Source organism: Vidua chalybeata, chromosome 4, assembly GCF_026979565.1.
Source record: "Vidua chalybeata isolate OUT-0048 chromosome 4, bVidCha1 merged haplotype, whole genome shotgun sequence".
In the NCBI taxonomy this organism is placed as follows: Eukaryota; Metazoa; Chordata; class Aves; order Passeriformes; family Viduidae; genus Vidua; species Vidua chalybeata.
The window spans coordinates 2,540,649-2,567,763 of record NC_071533.1 but is presented as its reverse complement, the minus strand read 5'-3'; the positions used below and the strand labels follow the sequence as shown (position 1 = coordinate 2,567,763).

The 27,115-nt window shown below is 44.5% G+C and overlaps 2 protein-coding genes across 7 annotated transcripts in view; one reads left to right on the top strand and one right to left on the bottom strand.

Annotated features, from left to right (window-relative positions):
• Nucleotides 1-999: 999 nt before the first annotated feature.
• Nucleotides 1,000-25,466, bottom strand: USO1 (USO1 vesicle transport factor). Of its 4 annotated transcripts, none has more exons than XM_053940116.1 (25): nt 25,372-25,466; nt 25,020-25,106; nt 24,834-24,898; nt 20,553-20,632; nt 17,309-17,409; nt 16,310-16,412; nt 16,117-16,172; nt 15,749-15,869; nt 14,311-14,489; nt 13,738-13,878; nt 12,873-12,961; nt 12,182-12,336; nt 11,726-11,937; nt 10,960-10,980; nt 9,167-9,277; nt 8,396-8,514; nt 8,006-8,187; nt 7,026-7,147; nt 5,955-6,093; nt 5,056-5,219; nt 4,743-4,832; nt 3,910-3,996; nt 2,487-2,585; nt 1,818-2,033; nt 1,000-1,438 (listed from the first exon to the last, which is right to left on the bottom strand). In XM_053940116.1, exons 1-25 carry the CDS (start codon nt 25,435-25,437, stop codon nt 1,331-1,333), a joined length of 2,913 nt encoding a protein of 970 aa, XP_053796091.1. In that variant the 5' UTR covers nt 25,438-25,466; the 3' UTR covers nt 1,000-1,330. The 4 variants fall into 4 exon arrangements, with proteins under 4 accessions (XP_053796091.1, XP_053796092.1, XP_053796093.1 ...); XM_053940117.1 differs by having other exon boundaries at nt 11,726-11,931; XM_053940118.1 differs by lacking the exon at nt 10,960-10,980.
• The window catches only part of G3BP2 (G3BP stress granule assembly factor 2), a 39,187-nt gene continuing 27,405 nt past the window's right edge, over nt 15,334-27,115 (top strand). The window contains exon 1 of one of the 3 annotated variants that reach the window (XM_053940122.1): nt 15,334-15,438. In XM_053940122.1, the coding sequence (XP_053796097.1) occupies nt 15,427-15,438 (12 nt within the window). In that variant the 5' untranslated portion in view covers nt 15,334-15,426. The remainder of the gene's footprint in view (nt 15,439-27,115) is intronic. The other 2 variants (XM_053940121.1, XM_053940120.1) reach the window with 2 other exon arrangements.

The following is a 27,115-nucleotide window of genomic DNA, read 5'->3' as shown; positions in this document are numbered from 1 at the left end:
GTCTACTACCAGCAGGAAGACAGATCACTAGCATGGTGCAATAAAATAATCCACAAAACAGGTTTTCTAATTGGGAAAGGCACTTTGAACAGGCTTTTTTACAACCTGTTTCAAACCAGTTTGTCTGTCTCCTGAACTCCCTACCCCCACCTCATTATCTCTTCCTTCCTTTCTTGCAATTTTAAACATTTTGAAGTTGCATCCAAAAGAAAGAATTTCCTAAGCATAACACTGCAGAGGATGGCAACAAAAAATACTTTGCAGAATGCCATCTTTTGGGAGGAGGACCAGAGTCAAGGTCTAGCTGCCAGATTAACCAGTGCCCTTCAGGTAAGGCCAGAGCAGCACTCAAGTGCCCTTTGCTTTCATAAACAGTATGTGGTGTATTATTACCTTAATCCACCAGGGTAGACTCATTGTAGATGCTCTTATGCAGATTAAAATATATGTCTTTAAGTTAGGACAAGATAATTAAATGAGGACAAAGTAGACACATTCTCTTTATTACCAAAAAAAAAAAAGTTGATGCATTTATCATTCTGTTTTCTTTTAAAATTTAATCTTTTATTTACTCATAAAGAGCCAATAAGTTATATAAATCAGAGTAGTTTTCATTTCCTTACTGAAGTAGTCAATAAGATTTAAACTTGGATTTATGCTGACTCAGTAGCACTGTAGCTCTTTGAGTGTACTGGTCTTTGTTTTCCACAGCAATTCCTCACCCCAAGGCTACATTTCTTGCACAGCTTCCAATGAAAACTCTGCCATGGTGTTGGCAGAGCACTGTGGCTCCCTGGGAGGGAGCAAGTGCAGCCCAGGTAGTGTCCAGGCACACACCTGAGTGCAGGGCCCCTGGCACCCCCAGAGCCAGACCCTGGGCTGGCAGAGGCCACCCCAACCCTTCTGCCTCCCACTGCTCTTGAGAGGAAGCCACAAACTAAGTGTAGTTTCTAGAAACTCCATGCTGAAGGCAGGGGGAATGACTCCATGTGAGAGATGTTAAACCAAATATTTGTGTATTTAATTACGTTAAGAGCTCAAGGAAGTTAAAACCATAGACAAATGCACAGAACCGTCAATGACAATGAACCAAGGCAGCAACATTGTCATTCCCTGCTTTAAACAGTGTCTGAAGCAACTTCTAAACAAGTACAACCTGGGATATTCATGTAGAACTGAAACTGTGATTTGTTTGCTTTACCTAGTACAAAGGATTTTCCAACACTTAAGTAACTTATGGCCCATGGTTGTCATTTCCCCATGTGCTTCCCATAAGCAGATGTCTTCCTTTGTACACCAGTAATAGATTTTTCCCCAAAAACAATGCAATCTAGTTTTCATGGTAACACGCAACAGCATTCTCATCTTGTTCCTCTTCATCTCCATCCTCATCTTCATCCCCTTGATCTCCAGATTCAGTATCATCTTCATCTTCAACCTGAAATACAAGATGTATTGTGAGCTGTAATATCGCTTATTCTGATCCAAGCTTTTGAAGGCAAGACAAATGCTGAGTGCAAATAAACTTCAAGATAACCTAAAACAACTATGCCACATCAATTAATGCTTATTAAATGCAGCTGTCATCTCGCAATGTCCATAGTTCTTTACTTCTCTGCTGAAGAGGGAAGTGGCTGACCACTGGGGAAAACAGGCAGTGGTCAACTCTCATTGATGGCTGTCAGAAGTTGTTGAAAAACTGATAGATTTAACTTCCTTCTACAGAAAGGGGCCTCACCAGACTTTCTGGATCGAGGATTACCGTGCCCAGGCCTGTCTCAGACCCAAGAACTCCCTGGATCCATTCCTTCGCTTACCGCTACACCAAAGTCCTTCAATTTCATCTTCTGTGCAGATATTGTCTGATCCTGGTCAGCCAAAAGCACCAGGAGATCATCCTGTTCCTTCTTGGATTCTGCAAGTTCTCGCTGCAGTTTACTGTTCTTCTCTTGCAATATAGCAACCGTGCTAGTGGATGAATCCAGCTGCTGCTTTAGTGATTCCTTCTCCTCAGAAAGGGATTTGACTTGATTCTGGCAACAGGAAAATCCCACATCAAATTACAATGCAAGCATAGGTAAAGCTGAAGTCCTGTATCCTTCAAACACATCCTACACACAACCTTTAGCAGCTCCAGTCCACCATTGGTTCCTGTGGCCTTGTTCCCCCACACACTTAGACATCCTTACACAAACTATTACAGCTTGGATAAAGCAGGAACAAATATAAACAGTGGTTACCTTCCTCCCAGTCAAACTGGACTGTCTGTGTCAAGAGTAAAGCTACACCTTAGACTTACACCTTAAAGACAGACAAATTTTTATTACCCAGGTGAAAAATGAAGGAGACATCCAGCTTCCCTTCCAGAGCCTGAAACACTGAGGATGCTGAGGAAACAAACCACTTCACTCCCTGGCTACTGTAGAGGCCTCCTAATTGAAGGCTGAGTATCCAATGGCTTGGTTTGGTGCTCACCCCCTACCCACCTTCAGCTCTTTGACTTCTTGCTCCAGTCGTCCCTCCAATTCTGAGCTTGTTGCTGCTGTCGCACCACTGTCTGCTAACATGGGACCTGCAGTTGTATTCTGTGGACAAGGAATTCCCCCTCAGTGTTGCACATACTAAGCCAAGACATTACACAGACTTTTTTTTCAAAGCATATTCTCTTTTTACAGCATAGCCAAGGTATGGTGATGACATACACCCCATGCTGCAAGGCATCAGCAAACAGATCTGTGCTTCCTCAGATCTCAGACTTGTACACACACATACACACCAAGAAGAAGACAAAGCAAAACTTTATTTCCTAGCCGATGCACTTGAAAGACTTGCAGGTTTTTTCTAGGCAGACCCTATTACAGGCAACCCACCTTTGCTCTGATACTTCTCAAGTGACACAGAAGTCTTTTTATTAGGCCGAAGATCCAATTTATTAGGCTAAAGCTCCAATTCTTTGCAAAAGGCTACTAAAAATAGCAACAGTTTCATCTCCGTCAGCCCTACACAAAGTTATTTCCAAAATGTGGCAGCTGCCTGTCAGCTACAACTGCCACATGGCACAAATTTGAGACCAATGCCTCTCCAGCTGGAGCACACTTAAGCCAGCCCTCCAAGGAAGGGAGGCAGTAGGATGTAGGATGTGGCCTGACAGCTGGAGGGACACACCTCCAAAGGCATCATCACAAGCACACATGGCCAGCACATGTGCAATGGCATCTTCCCTCCCAGCAGCTGAGTCTGCCTCTCCCAGACCGTATGTACATCGAACACTTGTTTGTCAGCTGCTTCTGGGGCCCCTGTTCCTGCAGCATGATTTATTTGTTAGCTCTGCTGTGGAAGTGTCTGGAACATTTTCAGACAACTTGTTCAGGTTCTGCAGCCCAACATTGCCTTTCTAAAGCAGTTTATTAGTTTTGAAGACAGTCACATTCATAAAGCCACAAGGCTTTACTGCTTCATCAGTTCAGTACACAGCCAAAAAAACCTCTGCAGTATTTGGAGGCCTGCACAGACAGATGTCCCAATCATTTGCCCTTGAACTAAACATCAACTTTCAAATTAGTACCCTCAACTGCTTGTAATAATAATGATCTCTCTCACGTGTATGATATCACACTCTGTGTCTCACAAAGGCTATTTAGTTTAATTAGAGCATAAGCTTGGAACAGCCAGTTGTTTATAATTGTTTAAAAATGCCAAGGACCAGTGCCATCAGAGAGAACTAACCCGACTAAAAGTCCCCTCTATGCTCATGAAGGATTTGTCCGGGTAACTCATGACTTAATTTGAAACCCTGCTGGAATCACTTGCCAATGAGTGCACTTATAAGGAGTTTGGTTTAGGGAAGTAGCTACAGACAGTAGCAGGAAGGCAAGTCTTAAATAGAAGAAAGAACTAATTCACCAGTACCATCACTTGTAGCTTTTGATTCTCCATCTGAAGCTTAGAGATTTCCGCAGACTGTAGTTGTGTCTGACTCCTGAGCATTTCTAACTCCTTTGGGAAACAGAGACAAAACTTCTCAGTTAATCTGATAAAACAACATATTCACATGAAATTTTCCTGAGGTTAAATGCTCCCAGACTAACTGCTTCATACTAGCAAATGTAACAGGAAAGCTGCCTCTCAATGAGACCACAACAGCTCTTTCCTGAAATGACAAGGCTAGAGAGCAACATGCACCATTGTCCACTCTGCTCTTACAAACCCTCTCCTGTGGAATGCCCAACCAAGGCACCTGTCTGAGCCTCAGTCACTTATAAAGGTGTTTCATACCACTTGCACTCCCATTGGTGTCCTCTGTGCATTGCCCCTCTCAGTGCAGAAACCCATGACAACTTATTAATCCAGGCACCATTAGTTCTCCAACAGAGGAACTGAGCCAGGTATTTTTTGAGCAACAGCTACCTTAAAGAACTGAATCTCCAGTTATTTATTCTGTGCTGTACATCTAATACCTGCAAACTCTCATATCAACATTTAAACATACATTCTGCACTGGGATAAATACATTTTGCAAGTCAGTTCAAGTGTCTTCTGCTGGCTCAAACCTGCTTAGCAAAAACAACTGATTCATTTTTAGATGCATAAACTTGATACTCCAAGATTAGGACCATCATCACAAAGATGCCTGATGAAAAGCAGCAACACATTCAGGAATCAATGCTCCTCCCTGAGGAGTAAAGCTCCCTTCCCATCCCAAGCTACCCCTGTTCATCTGTGCTGAAATACCACAAGTTCACCTTCTGTAGCTCATTACTGTGCTCCAAGCCACCAAATCTGCTGGTCTGTAAAGACTGCTCTGTAGCTCCCATTTCCAACTGGGAAGAATTCTGAAAGAAAAATGGGGGGAAAAAAATCAGCTTTAGTACTAGAATTCTAAAGGTAGTCACATTGTCAAAAAACTCACAGCTGTTCTTGTGTTACCAAATTCCCAGCAGAGAAGTCACAAACAGCCTGAGCAATGTACATCAAAGCTCTCTGATGAGAGCAGCTGGTTGTGTCCTCTGAGGTGGGTGCAGAAGGACCTTCCACCAGTGCAAATGCAGCACTTACCAATTTTTCTATCACAGAATCCTTTTCCTTTAACTGCCCTTGCAGCAGCTCATGCTTGTTTTTCCACTCTTCCAGTTCCTCTCTCAGTTTGCTCACTTCTTCTGTCTGAATGCCATTCATCTGCAATGTGTCACCATGGGAATTATGATGCTGGGTGTCCTTTCCTAAACAGCAAGAGGTTACAACCAAGGTCAAACAAGCAGTTCCATAACTTAGTTTCCAGCAGACCAATCAAAGTACTTGTTACCCATCCTGCTCCTGGCCCACAAGCCCCTTCTCTTTCTAACTAAAGGAGCAAAGCACAGTACTTAAGAACTCTCTACATATAAAACAGAATCAACAATGAAGAGCTCTCATTTGCCGTTGCTTCAGGTATGTGTCCTGCCTGCTGCTTCAGCTATTCCCTTCATCCAAAATAACAGCATGGACAAATTCTGAAGGTAATTGATTGCTTACATGTTTTTAATCATAAGTAATCATGAAGGCAGTTTGGGTATTTTTAATCATGTCATGTATACCTTATCAGGCCTTTTGATCCTGGGATAAGGAGAACATACTGCCCTGATTTACACACTAAATTAGCAATTTCCCTAGTGACAGTAACAGGCTTTATCTTGCACATCTGCCAGACCATCTTCCCCAGTTCACACTTGCATTCCAGACCCAAACTTCAGCCCACTTCAGGGCCCATCTGGTCATGTTCTGAACCCGGAGAGGCAGTAACTGGTTTGGATTGACTTGACCCAAGGCAGAGGCAGCCTCTCCCAGCAGCTCCCACTGCAAGTGTGAGCTCTTACACCCACAAGGCTGTCTCTGCTGGAGCTGTGCTGCAGCTCGCCAGAAACCAAAACATTTCTGCACAAGCAAGTTGATTTTACATTGTCACTCATGAAGCCTACCCAGCTGTACTTTCAGGAGATTATACTGGTCCTTATGCTGTTGGATCTGAGACACTTGCTGTGTGACTGTAGCCTGGAGCTGTTCATTTTGAGATGTTAAAGTGTTGAGTCGTTGTTTTAGTTCTTCAAGCTCCTGGTCCTTGTGAAAGAAAAATAAAGCACCATACTATATACATACAGTAGTCATATATATATACAGTTATACTATTAACTCTGGAATACAATTCTGTCAGGAAGGTGAAGGAAAGCAGCAAAGCCTGAGCTCCACCACTCGTGCTACCCAGGACAGATGAGCAGGAGGGCCCCCTGCAAACCTAGCTAACTATGCCTAGGAAAAACACTCAGCAAAGACAGCAGCAGCCTGTCATACCAATAACAGGAGGAGAAAGGGAAAGGTGGGAAATTTGCTGATTGTAATTTTTATCTAGCATACTAAAGTTTGCATTTGCTTTGTCTACTACTTCAGGAGTCTTTAAAGAAATCATGGTAACTACAGACATCACATGTTCGTTAAGGTCTCTGGTAGTTCCAAAGCATCCCTAATGCCTCACATACCCCATGCTTTGATCTCTGAACACAGAACACCTGCTTCAGTTTCCCATTAGCATGTTAATTAGCTTTGTTCCTCTACTTCTCCATCTAATCTGCAGCAACCATAGAAGTTAACTACCCATGGAAAAAGGTTTTGAGAGTCCAATCCCAGCAGGTATGGCCAAACTTCACCAACAAACCATTTTTTCATTCAGCCCCATTTTCATCTGTCCAAGGGAGAGCCCAGAACTAAGAACTGTATCTCTGAAGGGCTGCAAGTTCTCCAGTTCCTCATTTGAAACGAAAACACTCCAACACAGGTAAGAGCATGTGGCCCAAGGGAAAAAAAAGAAAGACCTTCACCAGTGTTCCAAACACTGACATTTCAGTTGAATCTTGACATGAGTGTTGTTAGAAGCATTTCTGCATTGCTAGATTCCCTGTTACTTGTTTTGGAACAAGGGAGATTGAAGTGCACTGCAGTGCCTCCAAAGACAAAATTGACTGCTTTTAGAGGCACATGTATGTGCTCTCTCTTACCTGCTCTCTAATGACTTTTTTGTAGTGAGTCACAATGTTGTCATGCTGTTCCAATGTCTTCTTGACCTCCTCTTCCTTTTTATCTTCCTCGCTGGACTTGTAAATTGCTTTACTTATGACACCTGTCAAAAACAGTTAGTCAGCTAGAGCCCAGTTCACATCTTGGTCCTCAGAACAGTCTCACTGTTTGAGTTCATTGCATTACAAACTCAATTTGCACATTAAAAAAGGGATTGTAACAGATTTAATAGAAATGGTGACTTTATTGCAGTTTACACATTTACTGCTTTCCTCCCTTCCAGGTAAGTAAATGGGTGCTTAGAGTAATTCATATGAAAAAAGCTGTGCTCTACTTGCGCTACGGCTCCACTACAGCTGCAGCCCAAATCATTCTGTGAATAAGTTAAAGACTTAGGACTGCAAGAGCAACAAGCAGATGAAACTGCTTGGGCAAATCCATCTTTACCATTGCTGCTTTAAGGTTTTATCTTGCTCTAGACTGATTTAAGTTCACTGCAATATTAATAAACAGGACACCGGTCAGATGTTAGACTGATGACAACCTGTGAAGCACACACTAAAGCAAGTCCATTTCCTAACAAGCCAAGAATTTCAGCATTCACCTTCTTTAACTTATCAATTAGAAACAGCAACTATCTGGATTATGTACTTCAACAAATGAAGCTTCTATGACCATTTTATGTGCTCAGTACTTGAGTTTCCGTGTGAGCACAGGTAAACACCTCTTGGCCAGTGTGATAACTCACAAAATCTATTGATCATCATTTCACTGAAGAATACCAGGTAATCCAGTTAGAATATCTATCTAACACTTAAACTGCAACTTGGGTATGTGATTACTTACAGCTATTACCATAACCTTTAGTGTCATGACACTACTTTCAAGAGCAACACAATATGTTTGGTAGCTCATCCAACAGTTTATGACAAAAACTAGAGAAATGAGTGTAACATCTCACCTTCCAATTCCTTTACCAGCTTTGTAAATTCATGGTCAAACATCATGTGGTCTGGACTAGAGAAACTAGGCTGTGGTTTCTGAGCAGCTCTGGAATAAAGTTCATGTTTGCTAATGAAGCCAAGCTTCTCAATGAAGTTCTCCCTGCCAATCCTCTTCTCAATCAGCTGCTTCAGTTTCTCTCTACAAGGAACAGACAAATCAATGCCAGTGCAGCAAGAGGACAAGAAGAGAACCCATCATTCCATCGAGGTGGGTTCTGCAAACACAACTCTTTTTATCTGTTTCAAGTCTTAATCCCACTGCTGTCCCACTTCAAAGCCTCTTGAACCACCATCTGCCTTTCACAGAACCTTTCCCTACAGTCCTGTTATTTCTCTATCATACTTACTTCCTGTAATTCTCAAGGGAATTGTCATTGTAGTAGATGGAAATGCCAAGCAAAAGTGCACACAGGCCTTGGACAAGCTGCTCCTCTTCTCCAAGGTTTTCAGCTATCTGCCCTGTGAGCTGGAACTCTTGATAAGGATATTGGAGATATTTCATCATCACGTAACATGTAACGCTTCTCCCTGTACACATTCCTTTCTATTTACACACAAACCCAAGCTTTGTTAGGAAGCAAGACAAAAGAGCTGACAAAACCCTCGCAAAGTTAACTCCTATTTTGAAGGACTCGGGTGATCAGAGGTTTCCCAGAAATTTCTCAGTAGCTGTCTGTTTAACCTGAGAGATTTACTTGCTCCAGAGCACACCTACAGTGTAGATAAAGGTGCCAGTTAAGCTTTATGTGCTCAGGCACTTGACTAATTTTTACCTGAAAAGCAAACAGAGAAGTTAACGGAAGTACAAAGCATTCTTTTTGCCTCTTGAGTGTAAGTTTAATTCACGCTCAAAATACCAACAGGCTTGTTGCTCTAAAAATTCACTTGGCTGGCAGACTGAGACAGTTTTCCACACTACTTTGGTATGTGCACCTTACACACAAGTCAGCGTACGCAGAGCGCTGGCAGCTAAAGGCTGATTTTGTCTCTTGGCCCAGTGCATTTTCTGTTTTGCAGAATCCCCACAAACTGATCTAGACAAACATTTAACTTGGACATGAATAACCCAGCTCGTGGCTAAGCAGGGGGCTCCACTCTGCAAGCAGGTCAAAGGATACAAAAGGCACATTGGCTGGATTGTGAAGGAAGTGGGTGACAGCAATGGAGCAGTTGCTCAGCCAAGTACAAAGCAACATCAGTAGTCCAACCCTGGTCTGTACTTTGCTGCCCTGTGAAGAATGAACACCCCCATCATTACCTTACCACAGAGAGGACTAAAATACAAACCCAAGCTGTACTGGATCAGAACTCACCTACTTCCACCTTGTTTTTTCATAAACTGCAAGTCATGTCTTTCCAAATACCCGTTTGTTAGTTATACTGAACAGCTTTAATGCTTGGATAAAACAAGGATCAAACTATTCATGTTGAACTGTCCTCAGAGCAAACCAGCAAGCCACACAGATGTGAAATATTACTCAACGCAAATCAGCACCAATATAAAATTGTTAGTTCTGCATTTTTAATACAAGGGTGACATGAAGGAACATACACAAAACCCCTTGAAAAAAAGGAACAAGGCCTTTATTAAGTGACATAAGGATTCCCTGGAAAAGATGCATCACCAAGACATACCCTGCTGACTTAAAACTGCCAGGTGTTCCTAGTATTCTTCTGAGTAAAAGAACAATAATCCTGTAATGGCATTTGGTTCAAACAATATGCACATTAAGCCAGCAAGGCAAATGCTAACTGCAGCCTTCTATTTATCCTAGACAGACAAAATTAGTTTTCATCTCCAAATTGACTGTTGCCAATTGTGTCTCAGCTGCAGGTATTTGGGCCCAGCTGAGCTAAGACAAGCACCCATCTCTTCCAACAGTCAACATTCAGATGGCAACCAAGGAAAGTGTTCCCTCCCCCACTTACAAACACTGGCTCTAACTGTCCCAGCAGGATTTGCCAGCCCATGCACACTGGGAATAACCCCTGTAACTGGCAATGCCCCTATGGCACATGGCTGTACCTCAACCGTCTCCAGCCTTGGTACCTGTGGCCCTTCCCTCCTGAGAAACATGGAGTTATTTCTGCTTGTGCAGCCCAACACTTCAGCACACCCACATGGTGCACACAGCTGCAAACCACATTTATGCTCAAGCACTGCCTGCTGTTCAGAGGTCAAACTGATGCGCTCTGCCTAAGGATTTTCACACAGCCCAAAACATCCTCTCTAAAAACCAGCTGTTTTCTAGACGTACCATGATAATAACACCTACTTTGACAGATGACAGCTCCCCAGCTCTGAACTCCGCAGTTCAGAGCTGGTAATAACACTGAGCTGTGATCAACAGGGTAAAACACAACTCCACAGCAGAAATACTTTTTTTTTGTGCCACCAATAACCAACTCAGCTGTGTTTTAAACAATAGCCTGGAAACCAAACAACTGTGCAGGGATCATCTGCTCATAAGAGATCCCTGCTATTCACAATCAGGCAGGCTAAATGGTTCTTCCTCTAGCAGTCAGGACATCAGCAGCATATCCCCACTTCTGATGTACCAGTGTTTGCTACAGGCCCTTCAGAAAACACTATTTCTAACAGTTGTAGGTTTCCTTAGAAGAAACCCCACCTATTATGTGAACAGATGGTCCATTAGTCTGCCCCCAAAGAAAGAAAGCACCCGTGCTGCCCAAGATACATATCCCATAGTTTTGGGAGCACCCCCAGAGATTCTCCTGGAGGCACCAAGAGTTTGTTATGCCAGGGAAAACCCAAACCACTGCAACACAAAGCTGTAAGTGGAAACACATCAAAAAGCAGTTAAAGCAATTCTCCCCAGCAGACCCCAGACAAGAGGGAAAGGCCTGCCTTTGGCAGGAAAATACACAAGCTGTGCCAAAAAATACATACCCGTCTGTCGATCTTATCACCCTGCAAGTTACACACATATTACTTGAGAACCTTCAAGTGAAACATTTCAGAAACATCCCCCCATATCCGAGTCCCTCTTGTCATGTTGTGCTGAACAATCACAAGCATTTGTACTGACTCAAATTTACCTTACACAGACATTCCAGGAATAGGATAAAAATGAATACTGGCTATTTTTGGCTAAAGCAGGAGAAAAGTCATAGGAACAAGTTCCAAATTCCAGCCGTTATTTTCACGTGCAGCAAAATCTAGTTGCCACCAGAGTTAACCAACTTCCTACTACTAGCAGGCTTTTTCCCTGAATGGTTCCAACACAAGGAGGCATGGGCCAGGAGGTGAACTTCACTCACTTGACATTTGCCAAGCCCGGTATTAACATGTTGAACAAGCTCAGAAAGGTTTTATCTTTGCATAGCAAAGCCAGCCATCGATACATGACAGCCTGTTTTTTTCATTATGTTTCCAGTTAGCAGGTTCAGGTTAAATACCAAACAGGCACTTCTTCAGCAAAAAACATGAGTGGGGATTCTGCCAGTTAGCCTTGTCCTTTAAACCAAGTCTAAGACCTGGATGCTTTGGGGCCACCTGAGAAGAGGCAGCATCAAGCAGCAATCTGATTGAAAAGCAAGATTTCTTCCTATTCTCCTCCTTATCCAGCCAATACTTGTGTCCCCACCATGGCCCTGCCCAGGAGAGACACCACCCCTGGACACACGGAGCTGCAGCGGGGCAGCTGGTGCCGTACCTGCGAGAGGATGTTGGTGCACTGCTGCAGCAGCGACACGGGCGGGTTGCCGATGCTGGTGGCCAGCTGGACCCGCAGCAGCTGCTCCTTGAGCGTGGCGTTCTCCTGCAGGGCGTGGGCCAGGGCCACGGCAGCACACCAGTTGGACAGCGAGTCCGTGGAGAAGAGGCCCCCGCAGAGCAGCTGACCCGCCGAGACAGAGTTACCTGTAGCTACCAGAGTGGCCAAGAGGTACGAGGGAGATTAAAACAAGCCAAAGAACTGGCAAAATATTTCCGACAACACAGCTAAAACACAGAAAAAACAAACTAAGGAGGTTTTAGACAAATCTAAGTCCAGTCACTCTGCCCAGACCAGTCACTGAACAGCAGGTAAATAATTTCTCACGAGACAGCAGGTGGTGCACTGAACAGGTGCTAGCTCAGAACCCACTGCAGAAATGGTGCCCTGGCCTACCGTCAATAGTGGATGGCAGGAGCGTTGAGACGATTTCTCCTTGTCCTTTTTGGTTTTTGTACAGAAAGCACTGGAAACAGTAGAGAACAGCACAGCGGAGCACAAACGGCTGCCTCTCGTTTACCATGGACATGAGCAGCACTACGATTGCAGGCCTGTTGGGAAAGCAAGGAAAAGCACAGAACTAAGAGCAAGGACAAGTTGAGAACTGAACTGTGAATGAAAACAGCTGCAAGTGTGTAATATGGACCTATTTCATGGTAAGGAAAGATACTGTGGCCTACCACTGCATCTATTTCTATTTCAAACAAAGGTATTAAAACCCAAGATGTCAAAAGTTTTTCAGTTATTTATACACAAAATAAGAGATTGATTATCCATTTCCCTTGGCTCTAAGTCCTCTTTGGACTATCCTCTGGCTAACAAACAGCAACAGCAGCTCATCCTGATCAAGGAATTTTTCAGTCACTGCTCATTTGTTTTTCAGGTGCTACATAACACCAGTTCTAGGCCTCATCTCTCTGCAAACACACCTGATACCTTAATGCTGTAGCCAACACACCCTGCATGAACTTGAAGCTGTTATTCCAGATCATAATTCCAAGTGTGGAATCAAAAAAATCTTTTTGATTTTTGATCCCATACCAATACCTTATCACCTAACAGAGTTAGAACACTTTTCTTCCTCTACCTTGGTGGATTAGAAGGTGCATTTACAGAAGCAAAGTAGTCTTGATTTGTCTGGCATCCTCGGATGACCTCCGATACTGTATTAATGGTCTAGGGAAAGGGCAGAGAAGAAAGTCAAATCCATGTTTAAATCTGAGCCATGGTCTACCACCTAGAGCTTCCAAAACTATTCCAGTTTACCCTGACAGTTCAGTACTGAAAAGCACATACAAAGTCTCAGCTCAGAGACTTAAGTAACATTTAACAGCTGTAAAAGATTCTGAGTAAAGCTTAAGGGACACAAAGCTCAGATACCTCCAGCCTCATTTTGTCTGCCAGATCAGTTTTTCTATGATAGCAAAATAACAGCTAAACTGCACATTTTTAAAAAGTGAAAAGGTGAAACCTTTTAAGAAATTAACAACTGGAATAGAGGAGTCCACACTCAATCCAATCACATGGTTTTATCAAGGGAAAAATCCCCCACCCTACATTGCTGGCAGGGCTTTCTAGAAGCTAAAATCCCTCATCAGTGGAAACCTTTCAAATTAGAATATCTGTAGACTCTCCCAAAAAATAAAAATAACAATAAACCCATCCCCAAACCAGGAAAAGTCATTAACCAATTCAGTTGCTCTGGGATATGCTGAAATCTAAAGGAAAAAAACAGGCTAACCCAAATTCCTTCTGGTTGCAGAACACCAGAAATTCACCAACATAAATGACTCTGCCATTTACACTGCCCACACAGGAAGCTGACACCTCTGGCATCTCAAACAGGTGCTTAGCAAATATTCACTTAGTCTCTGCAGCAGCTGGTTATCCCTGCAGACTGCTGTTATCACCCATCTGGTCGCTCCCACCCCTCCATCCACTGCCCCTCTTACTTCCGTGAGGATATCAGCAGGAACGCCGGTTGCCATGAGGATGGTGCAGAGCTGCTGCAAGAGCCCACAGTGGAACATAGCCTTCTGACAGCTGCTGGTGGCACCAGGAGGGTTCGTGGGGGACACCAGGACCCGCACAAGCTACAGAGGAGGAAACACGGCCATGTGAACAGAGCCTGGGACCTTCTGAACGCAAAATCAACCTCATGTGGCGTTTCACTATAAAACAGAATTGCTCCTTAAAATGGAGACTGGAGAGAATGAACAGAATGTTTATCTCATTGCTATATATGGCTGCTTGATTTTCAGTTTTATACCAGGGGATTCTTTACATAGAACACACCTAATCATGTTCTTAGTTGAAATCTCTGCTACATCTCAGGTGATATCAAGTTATGCGATATGCCAGCCATCACAGACTCACCTGTGACAGGGTTTGTGCTGAAAGCAGCACAGCTCATGAGCACTGGTGGCTAATTCTGAGCTCAAGACCTGGATTTCACAGTTGTGACATGACACTTGCCACTGCACAAGAGCTGACATGGGTAACTGGGAGCTGTAATAGCATCTTACCTGGAGCATCAGGTGAAGATTAGTTACTTTCTGTGCAGACCACCCACAGTTGTCATCTCCAACCTCAAACCAAGGCTTCATACGCTGGATGTATGAACCTTCCTTGAAGAAGTTCTGATTGGAATTATTATTCTTCAACAAGTTTTGCAACAGGAGGAGACAGTCTTCCACCACTATGCCTGATGAGACAAAGTATCACAAGGTGAATCAAAATACACCACATGGAAACAAATTAGCTTGTCCATACACTGAAGATGTTCTAGATGGAACAGAGCAGGCATTTCTGAACTCTTCCTTCTTAACACACATCAGGCTTGGATCAATAAATAGGAACTTTGTGAAACCATAGCTGTTTTGCTTCCAGAAGTACAAAGCAAATCCCCAAAGCATGTACAGCTCATATCAGTTAAGTGGGTAAATGGGAAAAACTGCCAACAAAACTGACCATCACTGTGTGTCCCAAAGTTCACCTGTTCCAGAATCAGTCTACACCGTCCCTATGAAATGTACTGGAAGTTGCTCCTGAACTCCGTTGTGATTCCAAGGCAGCACCTCCTCCTGGCTCACGTATTCATTCTCTACAATTACTGGCTACCATCTTCAACTTATTTCTAATCTACTTTTTAGTTTTTGAATTACATTCAGATAAAGGCTCCTCCTATCAGAGGAACAGATAAGTAGCAGGGGGGAAGGCAGAGATGTCTCAGCACATAGGAATTTACATAACAAGTCTCCTAAAAATATTAACTGCCTAAAATAGCAGCTTTAAATCAAAGGTTTGCTGAACACCTCCATGCCGACATACCTGGAATAATACAGCTGGGAGAGAAGCAGTAACTGCTCCTGCAGCCCACAGAAAGGTCATGGAACAGCAACCTGTCATGCTACTGAAATAGATTGTAGTAAATGCATCACATATTGCTAGTAAAAAAACCAAGACCTCAAGGGCTGCATTGTTCCTTGCTCCTTGTTAAAATTATTTTCTCCTCCCAACAGGTGACTGACTCCTCAAGAAGGTGACCAGAAAACTGAAGTCGTTGGTTCAGCTGAAGGAGCTCAGCAAGCTGTTACTTCCAGCCACTCCAAGCATCCAAGGACCTCGTGGGAAGAAGGCAGATGCTTAACTTGGTAAGTGACAAATGCAGCACAGACATGTGACACTGCCATTCCAAGCAGATACATCCGCAGTCCCAGGTCGAGCAAGAACACACTAACTGACGCACACATGCTCAGAGTGACCTGGTGTTTTAACTAAGTATGCCAGCTTTTCAAAAGACAGCTACCTGGACAATCTGGTTTTGCTTATTTTGTTACAACCAGTCTATAAATTTTGATCCTTTTACCCACTGACTGAGTTCCAACCTCCCACTAAGGTAAGCCTGGAAACATCAGCTCATAGTTGCAGAAGCACAAGGCTAAGTCTTAGAGTCCACTTTACCTCCATCACTGTTCCCTTCCTCTGTTATGATATCCAGAAGTCTCTCAAAGGCATTTTCAAAGGCAACAATCTTCTGTATGGCTGCATTACTTTTGGTCAACTGCTGTAACAACAGGACTCCCTTGACAGGAGGAGAAGAAAATAAATCAAACCTGGGTTTTAACAGAACTCCATTGTTTTTCACAAGTCCCAGCTCTTGGGAGGATGCTCAATCAGCAGCACAACCCTCAGCCAGGATGACAGGCACACCCCCACGCCCTGCAGCTCAGCACATGCACACCCCCCATGGACAGCAGGCACGGGTTCCTCGGGCCTCCACGTGCTGGCACAGAGGATGCCAAGGGGCCCTGCAGAAGCCCTGCACTTACATCATTGCGGATAACCTCCCTGGAGTCTGCCAGCAAATCCATGAGGCGGGAAACACCTGCAAGAAACAGTGCAAGGTGCAGCTTTTTCATGCTGGAGCTCTCAAAAACATCTTGCTCAAGACTCTTCTAGGCCTCTGCCATGTCTGCTGAGCATCAAGCTCCAAGTGTATCAGCAATGGATTCAAGCACTTACCCATGGGGCTGACCAGAATGATCTGCTGCACTTGAGGCCCCTGCTGCTTTAAGAGAGATGTCAGTAGCTTCACTCCAGGCCAACGAACATGGAAATCAAATTCCTGAAAGGATGGAAAGGAGCATGAACTCCTCAGTATTTAAACCAGATACACTGACAGTTCCTTAATACTGCTCAAAGCATGACATAGGTTCCACACAGGAAAAGTAGAATATCATGCTTTTTACTGAAGTTGGACTACAAAGGAAAGGAAAAAAATAAGAGAGTATTGTGTTGTTGTCTCTCTCAAGCACAATCATATGCTCAGTTTGGGAACAAAAATTTTAACAGCTCCAAGTAAAAAGGCAGTCCATGAGGACAAAACATTGCAACAGAAAATGAGTCAATTATCATGCTGCTGGAAAGCAGTCATCCTTTCCACTTCAACTGCATCTCAGATATAACTGTCTCCTGATGATTTAATGATCATCTAAAAAGTACTCCTTGTACAAGGGACAACCGCTGCTGTTTGGGGAACAATAATCTATTCATTCTACTGAAGTAACTAAACCCCTTTGTCAAGTAACAGGATGAGAGAACATGGGGAAGTTTAGATTAGCTATTCAGGGAAATTTCCAAAGGTGGCTGGGCATTCCAAAGAATGCCCAGAGCAGCGGTGGAGCCATTCCTAAAGTGTTCAGGAATCGTGGATGTGGCACTTTGGGACACAGCTTAGCAGTGAACATGGTGGTGCTGCTGGGTTAACAGTTGGATTCTGTGATCCTGGAGGCTTTTTCCAACCTAAACAGTTCTGTGATTCTCTTCCATGCTCCCCTGCTTTAAAAGCTGCACCAATGGTGTTCATCCAGGTCAGTCCTGACTCACCTCCAGCCCCACCTTCACTGGATGCTGGCACACCTCAGCCCTGACACCAGCTTGACAAGGACAAAACCATGGCTCTCTTCATTAGGTAAAGCACCACCCATCTCTCAGCAGCCTGAACATGACACAGTTACTCACCTCCACCAGAGTCAACAGCAGAGTGACATTTTCTTGCTGTTTAATGAAAATCTCTGTGAACTGACTCCCCAAATCATCAACTTGTTTTGCTGAGTTTTCTTCTGTAACAGCAAAAAACAACATATTGCAACACAACTAGAACAACTTGAGCAGCTGTGATTTTTATTCTTACTAAAATAAGGCCACGGGTGACCATAAAATGTTGAGTCACTGTTATAAATGTTAATTGAATTATTTTCAAAACAAACACCAAAACAAGCTTTTCACAAAACAAAAAACCCACATTACTCTAAATGTAACTTTTCAATCTCAGCAGTTACATCCCCATATAGCTCCACTAATCCAAAAGGGCAGCCCCTCATGAGTAGCCTACACTGATGGACAAAAGCAAAGTACATGTCACACCAAGAGCCTTGAAGGGTAAGGAATATAAATAATCTAAAGCTAATTACCCAAAAGATCTTAATTCTTCTATTGGGTTTAGCAATAGAAAAAGACCTAAACATCGGCAAGGGAAACGAGTCACACAGACAAGCATCAAAACCTCTCACTCTTGGAATCTGAATTGATTTCAAAGGTGCCAGAATTGAGCACCATTCCATTCTTCAGCCTACAGTTAAATAGAATTGGGCTAGCACTTTGTCTTACCAAATTATTTCATGCATCACTGTTGCACGAACAAAAAACAAATGCTGAAGTATCCCACAGAATTACCAAACTCCACCTAAGCAACATGTCTGCACCACTGCTATTTTTCTAGGCTGAGTGACAACATACGTAACTGTTGCACAAAACAGTGGTGTCTAGGTACTACTGGTTGGCATAATTAAGGAATGGCAGCTGAAAAACTTGAGCAGGAGCAACTCTAATTCAAAGGGAAAGTGTTAGTTTTAATAGAAATAAACAGTAAAGCAATTAAATTTCTGACTTTGGATTTTCTCCTCCAAAAACCACTCTGCTCTAAAGTTCTAGCTGCAGAAATTACAATACATTACAAAAAAAAGTTGAAAGGGAAGACTGTCTGCACACAAAATTATGTGCAAAAATAGCTCTAGCTCTGCCACGTAGCATCTAACAGGACAGAGTCCTACTGCAACCTCTCTGAAGCTGAGGGTCTTACCAAGTCTAGGCCACTCCTGAACTGACATAATTTACAGAAATGAAGATTAACAACTCCACACAAGTTCAGCTTCTGTATTTGCTGCTGTAGAATAAAAGGCAACTTAGCTGGGAATCAATCACACATGGATTGCACATCCTGTAGCTGGCTGCAGGCCAAGGAGAGAGAACCCAGAAAACCGAACCATTAAGTCAAAATACTTGACTTAGACTTGTCCATGAGCTGTGACTGAATGCCCTTGTACCACCCTCAGTTCAAACAGCAAGTGTTTGAACTCTTGCTGCCAACTGTTGCCCTTGCACAAGCTCCAGGTGCTATGGCAAAACCTGAGCAGCATACACAACTTGCACAGCCTCTCTCAGGCTCTAGTTGTTTTTTTCTTACTCTAGCCCAGTATTCTTCTATGAAAGGGCCAAATCACATTTCTTTCTGTTCAAGTATTTTTCTGCTACATTTAATAAAAAAACAAACAGGCAAAGGGAAACACTATTTTCCACTTACACCACAGATCTTGCAACCAGCCTTCCACCCATAATTGTTCCTTATATCTACACATTCCCAGGGCTATGTCAAATCAAGCCAACAGCTTCCATCCAGCAAGATCAGATCAATTCACTACCAAGCAGCACTGCAGACTAGAATTTAGTTTAAAAAATAAAATCAGTTTCAAAAAGAGAACATGCAAAGCATTAGTGGCAACCTAGGGTAGAAGTGAATACTGTGAATATTTTAACATGCATTGCTTAAAAGAGACACTGTGAAGGATGCTCACGTGCAGCTGATGCATTGGTGTCCAGCTTCAGGGCTTCTTGCAAACAGAAACTCTGTTCACTAACTTTGGTCCCTTAGAATCTTACCAGTTTGGGGCTGCACACCTTTGAGATCCTTAGCAAGAATTTACCAGTACTGCAGCCTCTGGGGATCTGCTGGCATTCAACGTGCCAAATCACAGGAGAAGTCAAATCAGAAAGACACTCGAGCTCCAAAGAGTAAGGATAGAGCAGAAGGCAAAATGCCTTCCCTGAGCTCCATTGCACGTTTCTACAGTGTCCTTTTTAAACAGCAGCAAGTGTAACCAGCAGGAGTAGTGACTAGGGCTAAAACAAAGTGCCATATTTATATAAGTAAAGGTTCTTTTACCTTCAGAGTCATCTGTCAGTGCAGATAAAATAAAAAGAAACAAGAGACAGGTTTACCAGTTGAACAGCTTTCCACACAGCACAACCAATTACAGCATAAGCCCAGGTTTGCAAAGCAGCCATCCCAGCTTCCTACAGCAGCTGGACTCCTGTGGGAAGTTCTGATGGAAGGGGTCAAACTGAAGCATCCCATAACCCTTACAACCCTGGTCATTTCTCACACACAACTTCAGCTGGACAATTCTTGGCTCTCTGGAAAAACTTCACAACACTTTTGTCCAGTCCATGATCAAGGCCTCTACCACAAACATGAATACACCAGCACTATGAAACTCTGATCTTGTTCTAAACCTTTTTAATCAAGACAGGGAACTGGAGGAACATGGAAAAGAAAGCCAAGGAAGCCAAGCACAATTTGAAATGTGGTTTAGAATAACATTCATTGGCCTTGGAGACCGGTTTAATGGCCTTCAAAAATCTAGCAGGTAGGAGTGGCATGGATTTTCACAGCCCAGCTGTACGAAGACAAGTAGAATCTTTCCAGTCTCTTTATCCACTGCCACAGCAGGGTTGAAAAAGGTTTTCACACTTATATGTGGCACCTTATCACAGCTACCTGAGATGTTACATCTCAAAACCCTTGTTAAATCATGAGATGGTAATGTCTCATTTGACAGTAACAGCCAGAACTATCCTTTCCCAACAGCAAAGAAGGACTTGACTCTTGACTTGAAAACTAGAAAAAAAGTTCCCCATTCCAACCTGGCTCCTGTTCAGAGAACAAGGGTTTTTTAATTAATAAGCAAGAGATCTAGTGTTACTTCAATGCAAGCTACATCCAAGATCTTAAGCATTATCCTAAGAGCTACACACAATAACAAAGCAGGTCTAGGTGAGCATTAGTAAATCACAGTATTACAGCTGATAACTTGAACCAAGGAAAGCAATGCCACAGTTAATACAACTATTACTACCAAGTGCTTACCTTGCTCCTCCTCTTCTAGGTCATTCGATATAACATTGTAGAGTGTGTCCAAAGCATAGCCAATTATTTCAGAATCTGAACTGCAAACAAAAGAACCACTTTTCTTTAATGACTTATTTCCAACTACTCTTACAACATTGCTCTTCTGCCCAGGCAGTTGCCTTGGCAGCACTAGGCCAAGTAAGAAGCACAGATTTATTGCAGCACCACAAAACCATGAACTATCTGCTCCTTGAACAGAGTCAAGCTCCTTTTCCCAGTTCCACTCCCTCAGGTGAGCCTCAGGAAGTCTGATGGAACCAGATGACCACAGGACTCTTCACTGTAGGTGCATCTTTAATTTTCTGAGTCACTCCCTCCAGCCTGCTCCTATCCCAGCAGAAATCCTAGGAATACTTCAGACTTGCCAGAAGATCACCCAGTGAAGATGCAGACAAGCCTCAGCATTTCCCAGGTGGGACCCTCCCTGCTACACTTAGGCAGAACCAGAGCTAGACCTCAGAGCTCGGGGAATGCAGCAGCTGCTGTGGATTCTGACAAACAGGTGGCCACTGTGTCACCAAACCCACTAAACCTAATTATCACAGGGTTTTGTACTCCAGCATCCCCAGGAAGCTGCAGGGAAGCCCAAAGCATTAGTTCACCTGCTCACACCCAAACTCTTCTCTCAGGAAAGACCTGTTTCTTCTGCATTACCAAGGCTGAACCATCTGTAAACCCTATGCTACAACCAAGACAGCTCAAAAGTTTATGGGGCAAAATATAACTATATCATTTCTGCTACTTGCTTTCTTGCTCTTAAACCAAAAGAGAATGAAAGCAGTTGGTTAAAAAAAAAAGGAAAATAAAACATAAAACCACAGAGAAAGGCATATCCAAGTGCAGAAGGACACAGCTCACAGCATTTTCATTACTCTATCAAGTATCTGAAAAGAAGACTGTCAGAAAAAAAACCCTCTCACTCCAGCTTCCAAGTATTTACTCTCACTGATCTCCAAGGCATTCCAAGTAAGGCCTCCACACCAGAGATAAATTTGCACTTCACAAGGCTGCTAGGCCAGTTTAGAGCAGAGGCCTGAACAACCACCTAATCTTTTAGTCCATGGAAGCAGCCTCATCTAGCAGGTATGACCACATCTCCAGCTGCTCATGCTTTCCCTTTACTGTCATTTTTGTTCTTGAACACACTACCACAAAGTCTACATTTCCCTTTTCATAGAAAAGAAACAGATCCACATCTAAAACCACACAGAAAGTCTTTCTTGGAAACTTGAAAAGCAAGGCTGCAGCTTGGTGGGTTCTTTAACGTCCCTTGATAGGGAAATTACAGCAGCTCCAAAAGAATAAGCACATTAAACGTACACATGATTAAAAGCATGGCCTTGTTTCCCTGGTTGAAAGACAAGACATCACAAAATGAGGACAGCAGCATCCCACCTCTGCTGTTCACTGCCTTGCCACCAGCTGCTGTTCAGCACATCTCATTGATTATTCTGTTCATGCTGAACTGTCCAGCTTTTACTGTACAGTAAAAGCCATTCAAGAAACAAGACTTCTCAGGCATCCCTAAGAGGCAGCCTTTGTGCAAGGCAACAATCCAGCACAAGGAACCTCAGCCAACCTGCCTCTGCTAGTGGTGATTTTCCACAGCACCCAAACGAGGTGCCAAATTCACCAAAAACAGCAGAACCAGAACCATGTGGAAGTGAGGGCACCTGTGCATGGACTGTCCTGCACATGGATAACCTAGGTTTGTGCCTTAGGAAAAAAAAAAAAAAGCCATCTCTTAGGTCCACATATTAAGCTCCAAATTCTTTCAACTCCTTCAATTGTCACACTGAAATTCAAAAACCTTTTAATATATGTAGAAACAAAGCAGTTAAGGATCAAGTTGACTTGTCACTCCAGTGCCTTCTCCCACACCAACAGTTGAGTGGTATTGCCCAGTTCTACAGTCAAATGCTAAATTTTATTCAAAATAATCCCTGGTGGGACGTAGCAACATCTCAACAACAACTCAGTCCTCTACCAGATCACTATTTCATATCACAAAATAAACACATGGCATAAGAATTCTAGTGTATGTAAGTCTGGAGCAAGTAAAAGCTGACTCAGGCTCCAGGATGCCCAGTTCACAGAGCTTAAAACTTAAAAGAAATCAGTTTTCTATGAAACAAGTTTTAAGCCCTTGAGCAGGAGACTGAGCTTCAGACAACCTACAAGTAATTTAGCAAGTGAAATGATGTCTTCCACTTAAGAAGTTGCATGTTGCTGTTTCAGGGTAAAGGCTGTAACTAATTCACAGCAAGACCCCAGGATCCAAGGAACTGAGAACTGGACACAAGCAGAATTTATATTTTTCTAATCAAATTAAACCTGCTGTCATCTTAAACTTCACAGCAACACATGCAATGGCCACAAACCAGCACGTGCCTATGATTTACATGAACACAGTGACATGTGAGAAGACAACTTCAGTCACTCATTGGCCTCTCTTCTTAAGCAGCTGCAGGGCAAAAAAAAAAAAAAAACCCTAACAGGTGGAAAAGAGCATTTTCCACTTCTGCATAAAGTTTCAGGACACTTCAAGTGGACACTGGAAATGTGCAAAGATCAGACCAAAACAGCAGCCTCCCATCAGACTAGGCTTTGGGGACAGCTGAGCCTGTGACTCACTTATTAAACACTGAATCAGCTCAACTGATTTTGATTTCCACTGAGAAGAGTCCAGGAAACGTCACCTCTACCATTACTGACACCAAACAGTAACACGAAATCCAACGTGTAACAACTGCACTGATCGCACACACAGACTACAACTCTTTCTCCAAGAAGCCACAGCAACCAACACTTGGCCCAGCTCATGTGCTGGCCCACCAAACAAGCAATAGATATGACTCTAGCAACATCTTGTCAGAGCAACATCTTTTCTTCAGCTGAAAACCCAAAAAAACCCCCATGTATTTATTAGTTATTTCCACTGCAGCCTAAGTCACACAAGACATGTGCAGGACGCCACAATTTCCAAAGGATCAACTGGAGCCCAAAAAGCACTGAAAAGCCTCAAGTTCCTGCCCTAAAGGGTTCAGGTTGCCTTCTCAACTGGATCAGTAGAGCCCCGCCTCCCTTCTCAAAGTTCAAATCTGCCCTCAGAGCAGATAAGTGGATGAAAGTAGGCTCCTTAACCTAGTTTTTTTAAGGGCTTCCCCTTCACATCCGTGACAGTTACTCCTATAACCTTCCCTTTCACTGTTTGCACCAGGTCAGACATCCAATGTTAACTACCCAGCCCGCAGAATAGGAATAACATGGACTTGCCTAGACAGCAGCCTCAGACCTTTTTCCCAGCTGGCATAACTGGCCAGGCAAGAAAGGCCTCAATCGGCAGTGTCAAGTCCTATATCCATAACTGGGGCAGGAGGCCTCCTGGTAGACACTGAACTGCAGCTTTCCTAATTCTCCTCAGTACCAGCATCAAAGGACATGCTCCTCCTTCCAGTCTATGCCCATCTAGGTATTCCAAAGGCTCATGACTCTCTCAAATTGACCAGCTTGAGGTTCAAATCCAGACTGAATGACTATCCCCTTATGTTTGCCTACCTAAATACCACGTATGTGCAGTATTTGAAGCTTAAATCCAAGGACTGCAAACAGGTTCCAGAGTACAACATGTGAGCACTGTCAGGTACAGCAGTGATTGCAAGGATGGATAACAAAGACATTCCAAACACTGGATTGCATAAGTATTACATTCTAGTCCACACAGAGCACTCAGACTCATGCCATCTGCCTTAGCAGCAGCCTCAGAGCCCTGCTCTCCTGTTTGCCTGAACCCAACTTGTTTTTAACACGCATGAGTAAAAATACACCCCTGCTGACTTTATTCTTTTTCTCTTAATTCTGTCTAGCTCCCCTTTTGCCCAATAACAGCTTGATCTGGGTTATTCCAAACAGTGTCTTTAGTTAACGTGATCCGTCTGGACTCACCTCTCTACAGTAGTGCAAAGACAGCCCTGAGAAGCATTAAGACATACTTTGGTAGTACCTTCACTCCAGAGCTTGTCTTTCTGTCCCTCATCCCGGTTCCTGGAATTCTTTCTTTTTACCTCCAAATAGGCTCTGAGGACATTTACCAGCATAAAAAGCCAAGGTGGCAGAGGAGTTCTCAGAAGACCAGCTGCCCTCTCAGCTTTGTCCGTACAGCACACCAGGTCAGCAGCTGCTGTGTCAGCAGCAGAGCAGGGTCAGGCCAGCAGCCCAGAGCAGCTGCAGGATGCTTACCGGTCTGTCTGGAGAACGCGGATGAGGTGTTCCATGGCTTGTATGCCGACCTCCAGCCGGTATTTCTGTTTGGACAACACACAAAACAGTTAATGGTCGAGGACAAGCACCAAACAAAGACTTGTTAACAGTACCTGACAAAGCTACTTGAAATTCACGCGGCTACTCAGGAAGTTGGCTACGTACCTTGGATAAAGACTTGAGAGCACGGACAGCATCCCTCCGGTCATCCAGCAACGTGGACGAAGCTACGCGGTCACACAGCTTCTGGATCTGGAAGGGTACGTACAACAACACACGGGATAAGCCAGCGCGGCGCGACTGCAGGGCAGACTCCCGACACACAGCCTGCGGTCAGGAACCGCAGGGGAGAGCTGCTCCCTGCCCGTTCCAGCCAGCAGCTCGCGGCCCCGAGCAGGACCGGGCACCACCCGGGCCTGTCAGAGGCGGCGGCGCAGCCGGCGGCGTCGGGGCGGCCCCGGCCGGGGCGGCCCCGGCCCCACAGCCCTGCCCCAGCCCGGCCGCGTCCCCCGCTCACCGTGTCCGCTCCCGAGGGCTGCGGGCCGGCGCTGGGGCCGCCCATGACGCCCCGCAAGAAGTTCATGGCGGCTCGGCCCGGCCGGCGCTGCCGCCCCCGCCCCGGCCCCGCGGAAGCGGCCGCCGCGCCTGCGCTGCCACGTGGCGCGGCCGCGGCCGCGGGCGGGGCCCGGGCTCCGCACGGCCCGGGAGCGCCGAGCTGCGGCCGGCAGCCGGTGCTCTTCCCGACGGTGCTCGGGTGCCGGGGCGCGGCCTGCCTGCCTCATGAGGAGAGGCTCGCTCGCAGCGAACAGCAGATGCGCAGGGGCTTGGGGGCATTGGCCTGTCTGAAAAGTACAAAAGCACGCAACTTGAGCACAGTTCCCCCCGCCCGCGTCTCGGGCTCTGCGCATCCACAACAACCCCCAGGCAAACGCTCAGGCTTGGAATTCAGAAACTGCATTCGCTTCTAATGAAAAGCAGCAAGGTGATAGCTACCCTTAACTACAAGTAGAAAATGTCCAAACACTTTTGAAACTGAGTCACCTCAGTGAGAGCCAGAAGCTTACCTAGATTAGACTGACGGTTCAAGTCCAAGAGCACCACCAAGTTCTTAAATTACTTCCAGATGCTGAATGCCCCCATTGGATGCTACTGCGACATATTTGGGATTCCTGCCGAGGAGCAACAGCCAAGAAGCAGAACCTCAAACCCTTCAGGCACTGCACTCATACACCAGCTCCCAGCCTGATGCTGCCTTCCTGATGGTTTCTGGTACGGTTTGACAGTGTTTGGCTTTCTACATAGCCAATCAAAGCAATTTAAATTGCAACCACAGCACATGGGCACAGAAAGGGTCAATGCCATCAGTTCCAAAAACGAGTTCACTTCATTCCATGGAGACCCCTCTCACATGGCAGTTTAAATCAAGACCTTTGAGGATTTTATTTTCCTTATCAACTACAGAATGAAATGAACCCAGCACGTGGCCCAGAGGGTTTTCACCTTGTTGGGCAACAAAGAACCCTTCAGTCAGGTTTGGTCACCAAATGATGAGGTGGTTATAGCAACCATAGACATGTCAGCAGTTTCCTGATGCAGAGGAGGGCAACTCCAGCCTGCAGTCACCACACAGCCCCAGCTGTGCTGCAGCCTTGCTGAGCACAGTCATGCATACCCGGGCTATGCATTCCTGACTGCTTCTCCCCACAGCCTGCCCAGCAGCGTGCTGATGCTACAAAACCCAGCTGGAGCTCACTCACAAGAGCCCTAGCTTGTAAAGGCCCAGATCCTCTTACCCCTCATTCCCTACCAGCTGCAAAACAAGTAAGAGAAAAGAAAAAAAAAAACTCTTTCTACTAAACTGAAGATGTTGAGATATTCAAAGTTTAGGAAAGATTCCTCCCCCCGCCCCCTTCCCAACAGTGATGATTCAAGGCCCATTCTGGGCCAGTGCAGATGCACAGCAGAACTCACCTGACAGGTTCAAGTTGGTGTAATGAGATTCTGGTCCTCGGCAAGAAAAGAGGAAACAACCGACACCAGGTTCTTTCATAAACGAAAATTTATTTCAGTATTTCCATCCTCACATACACAACCTCAACAAACAAAGTGAGCTGCTTCCAAAAGCTATGTCTGACACACCTGAGCTGTCCTCTTGGAAACGCAATATACTCCAAGGGGCAAATTCTGCCCCCCCAGTAAAGGAGTTACCTCGTATTCAACCTGTAATCACGGATAGTTTTTTATTTCAGCATAAATCGAAA

Bases quoted from the DNA above. Each gene is read 5' to 3' on its own strand.
- USO1 (XM_053940116.1), bottom strand. From the start codon at position 25,437: ATGAACTTCTTGCGGGGCGTCATGGGCGGCCCCAGCGCCGGCCCGCAG. The intron at 17,410-20,552 runs GTAAGCACTTGG...TTGCTGTTACAG, and splicing joins CCTAGAAGAGGAGGAGCAAG to AAGAAAACTCAGCAAAACAA. The intron at 3,997-4,742 runs GTGAACTTGTGG...TGTTTCCCAAAG, and splicing joins ACAGTAATGAGCTACAGAAG to GAGTTAGAAATGCTCAGGAG.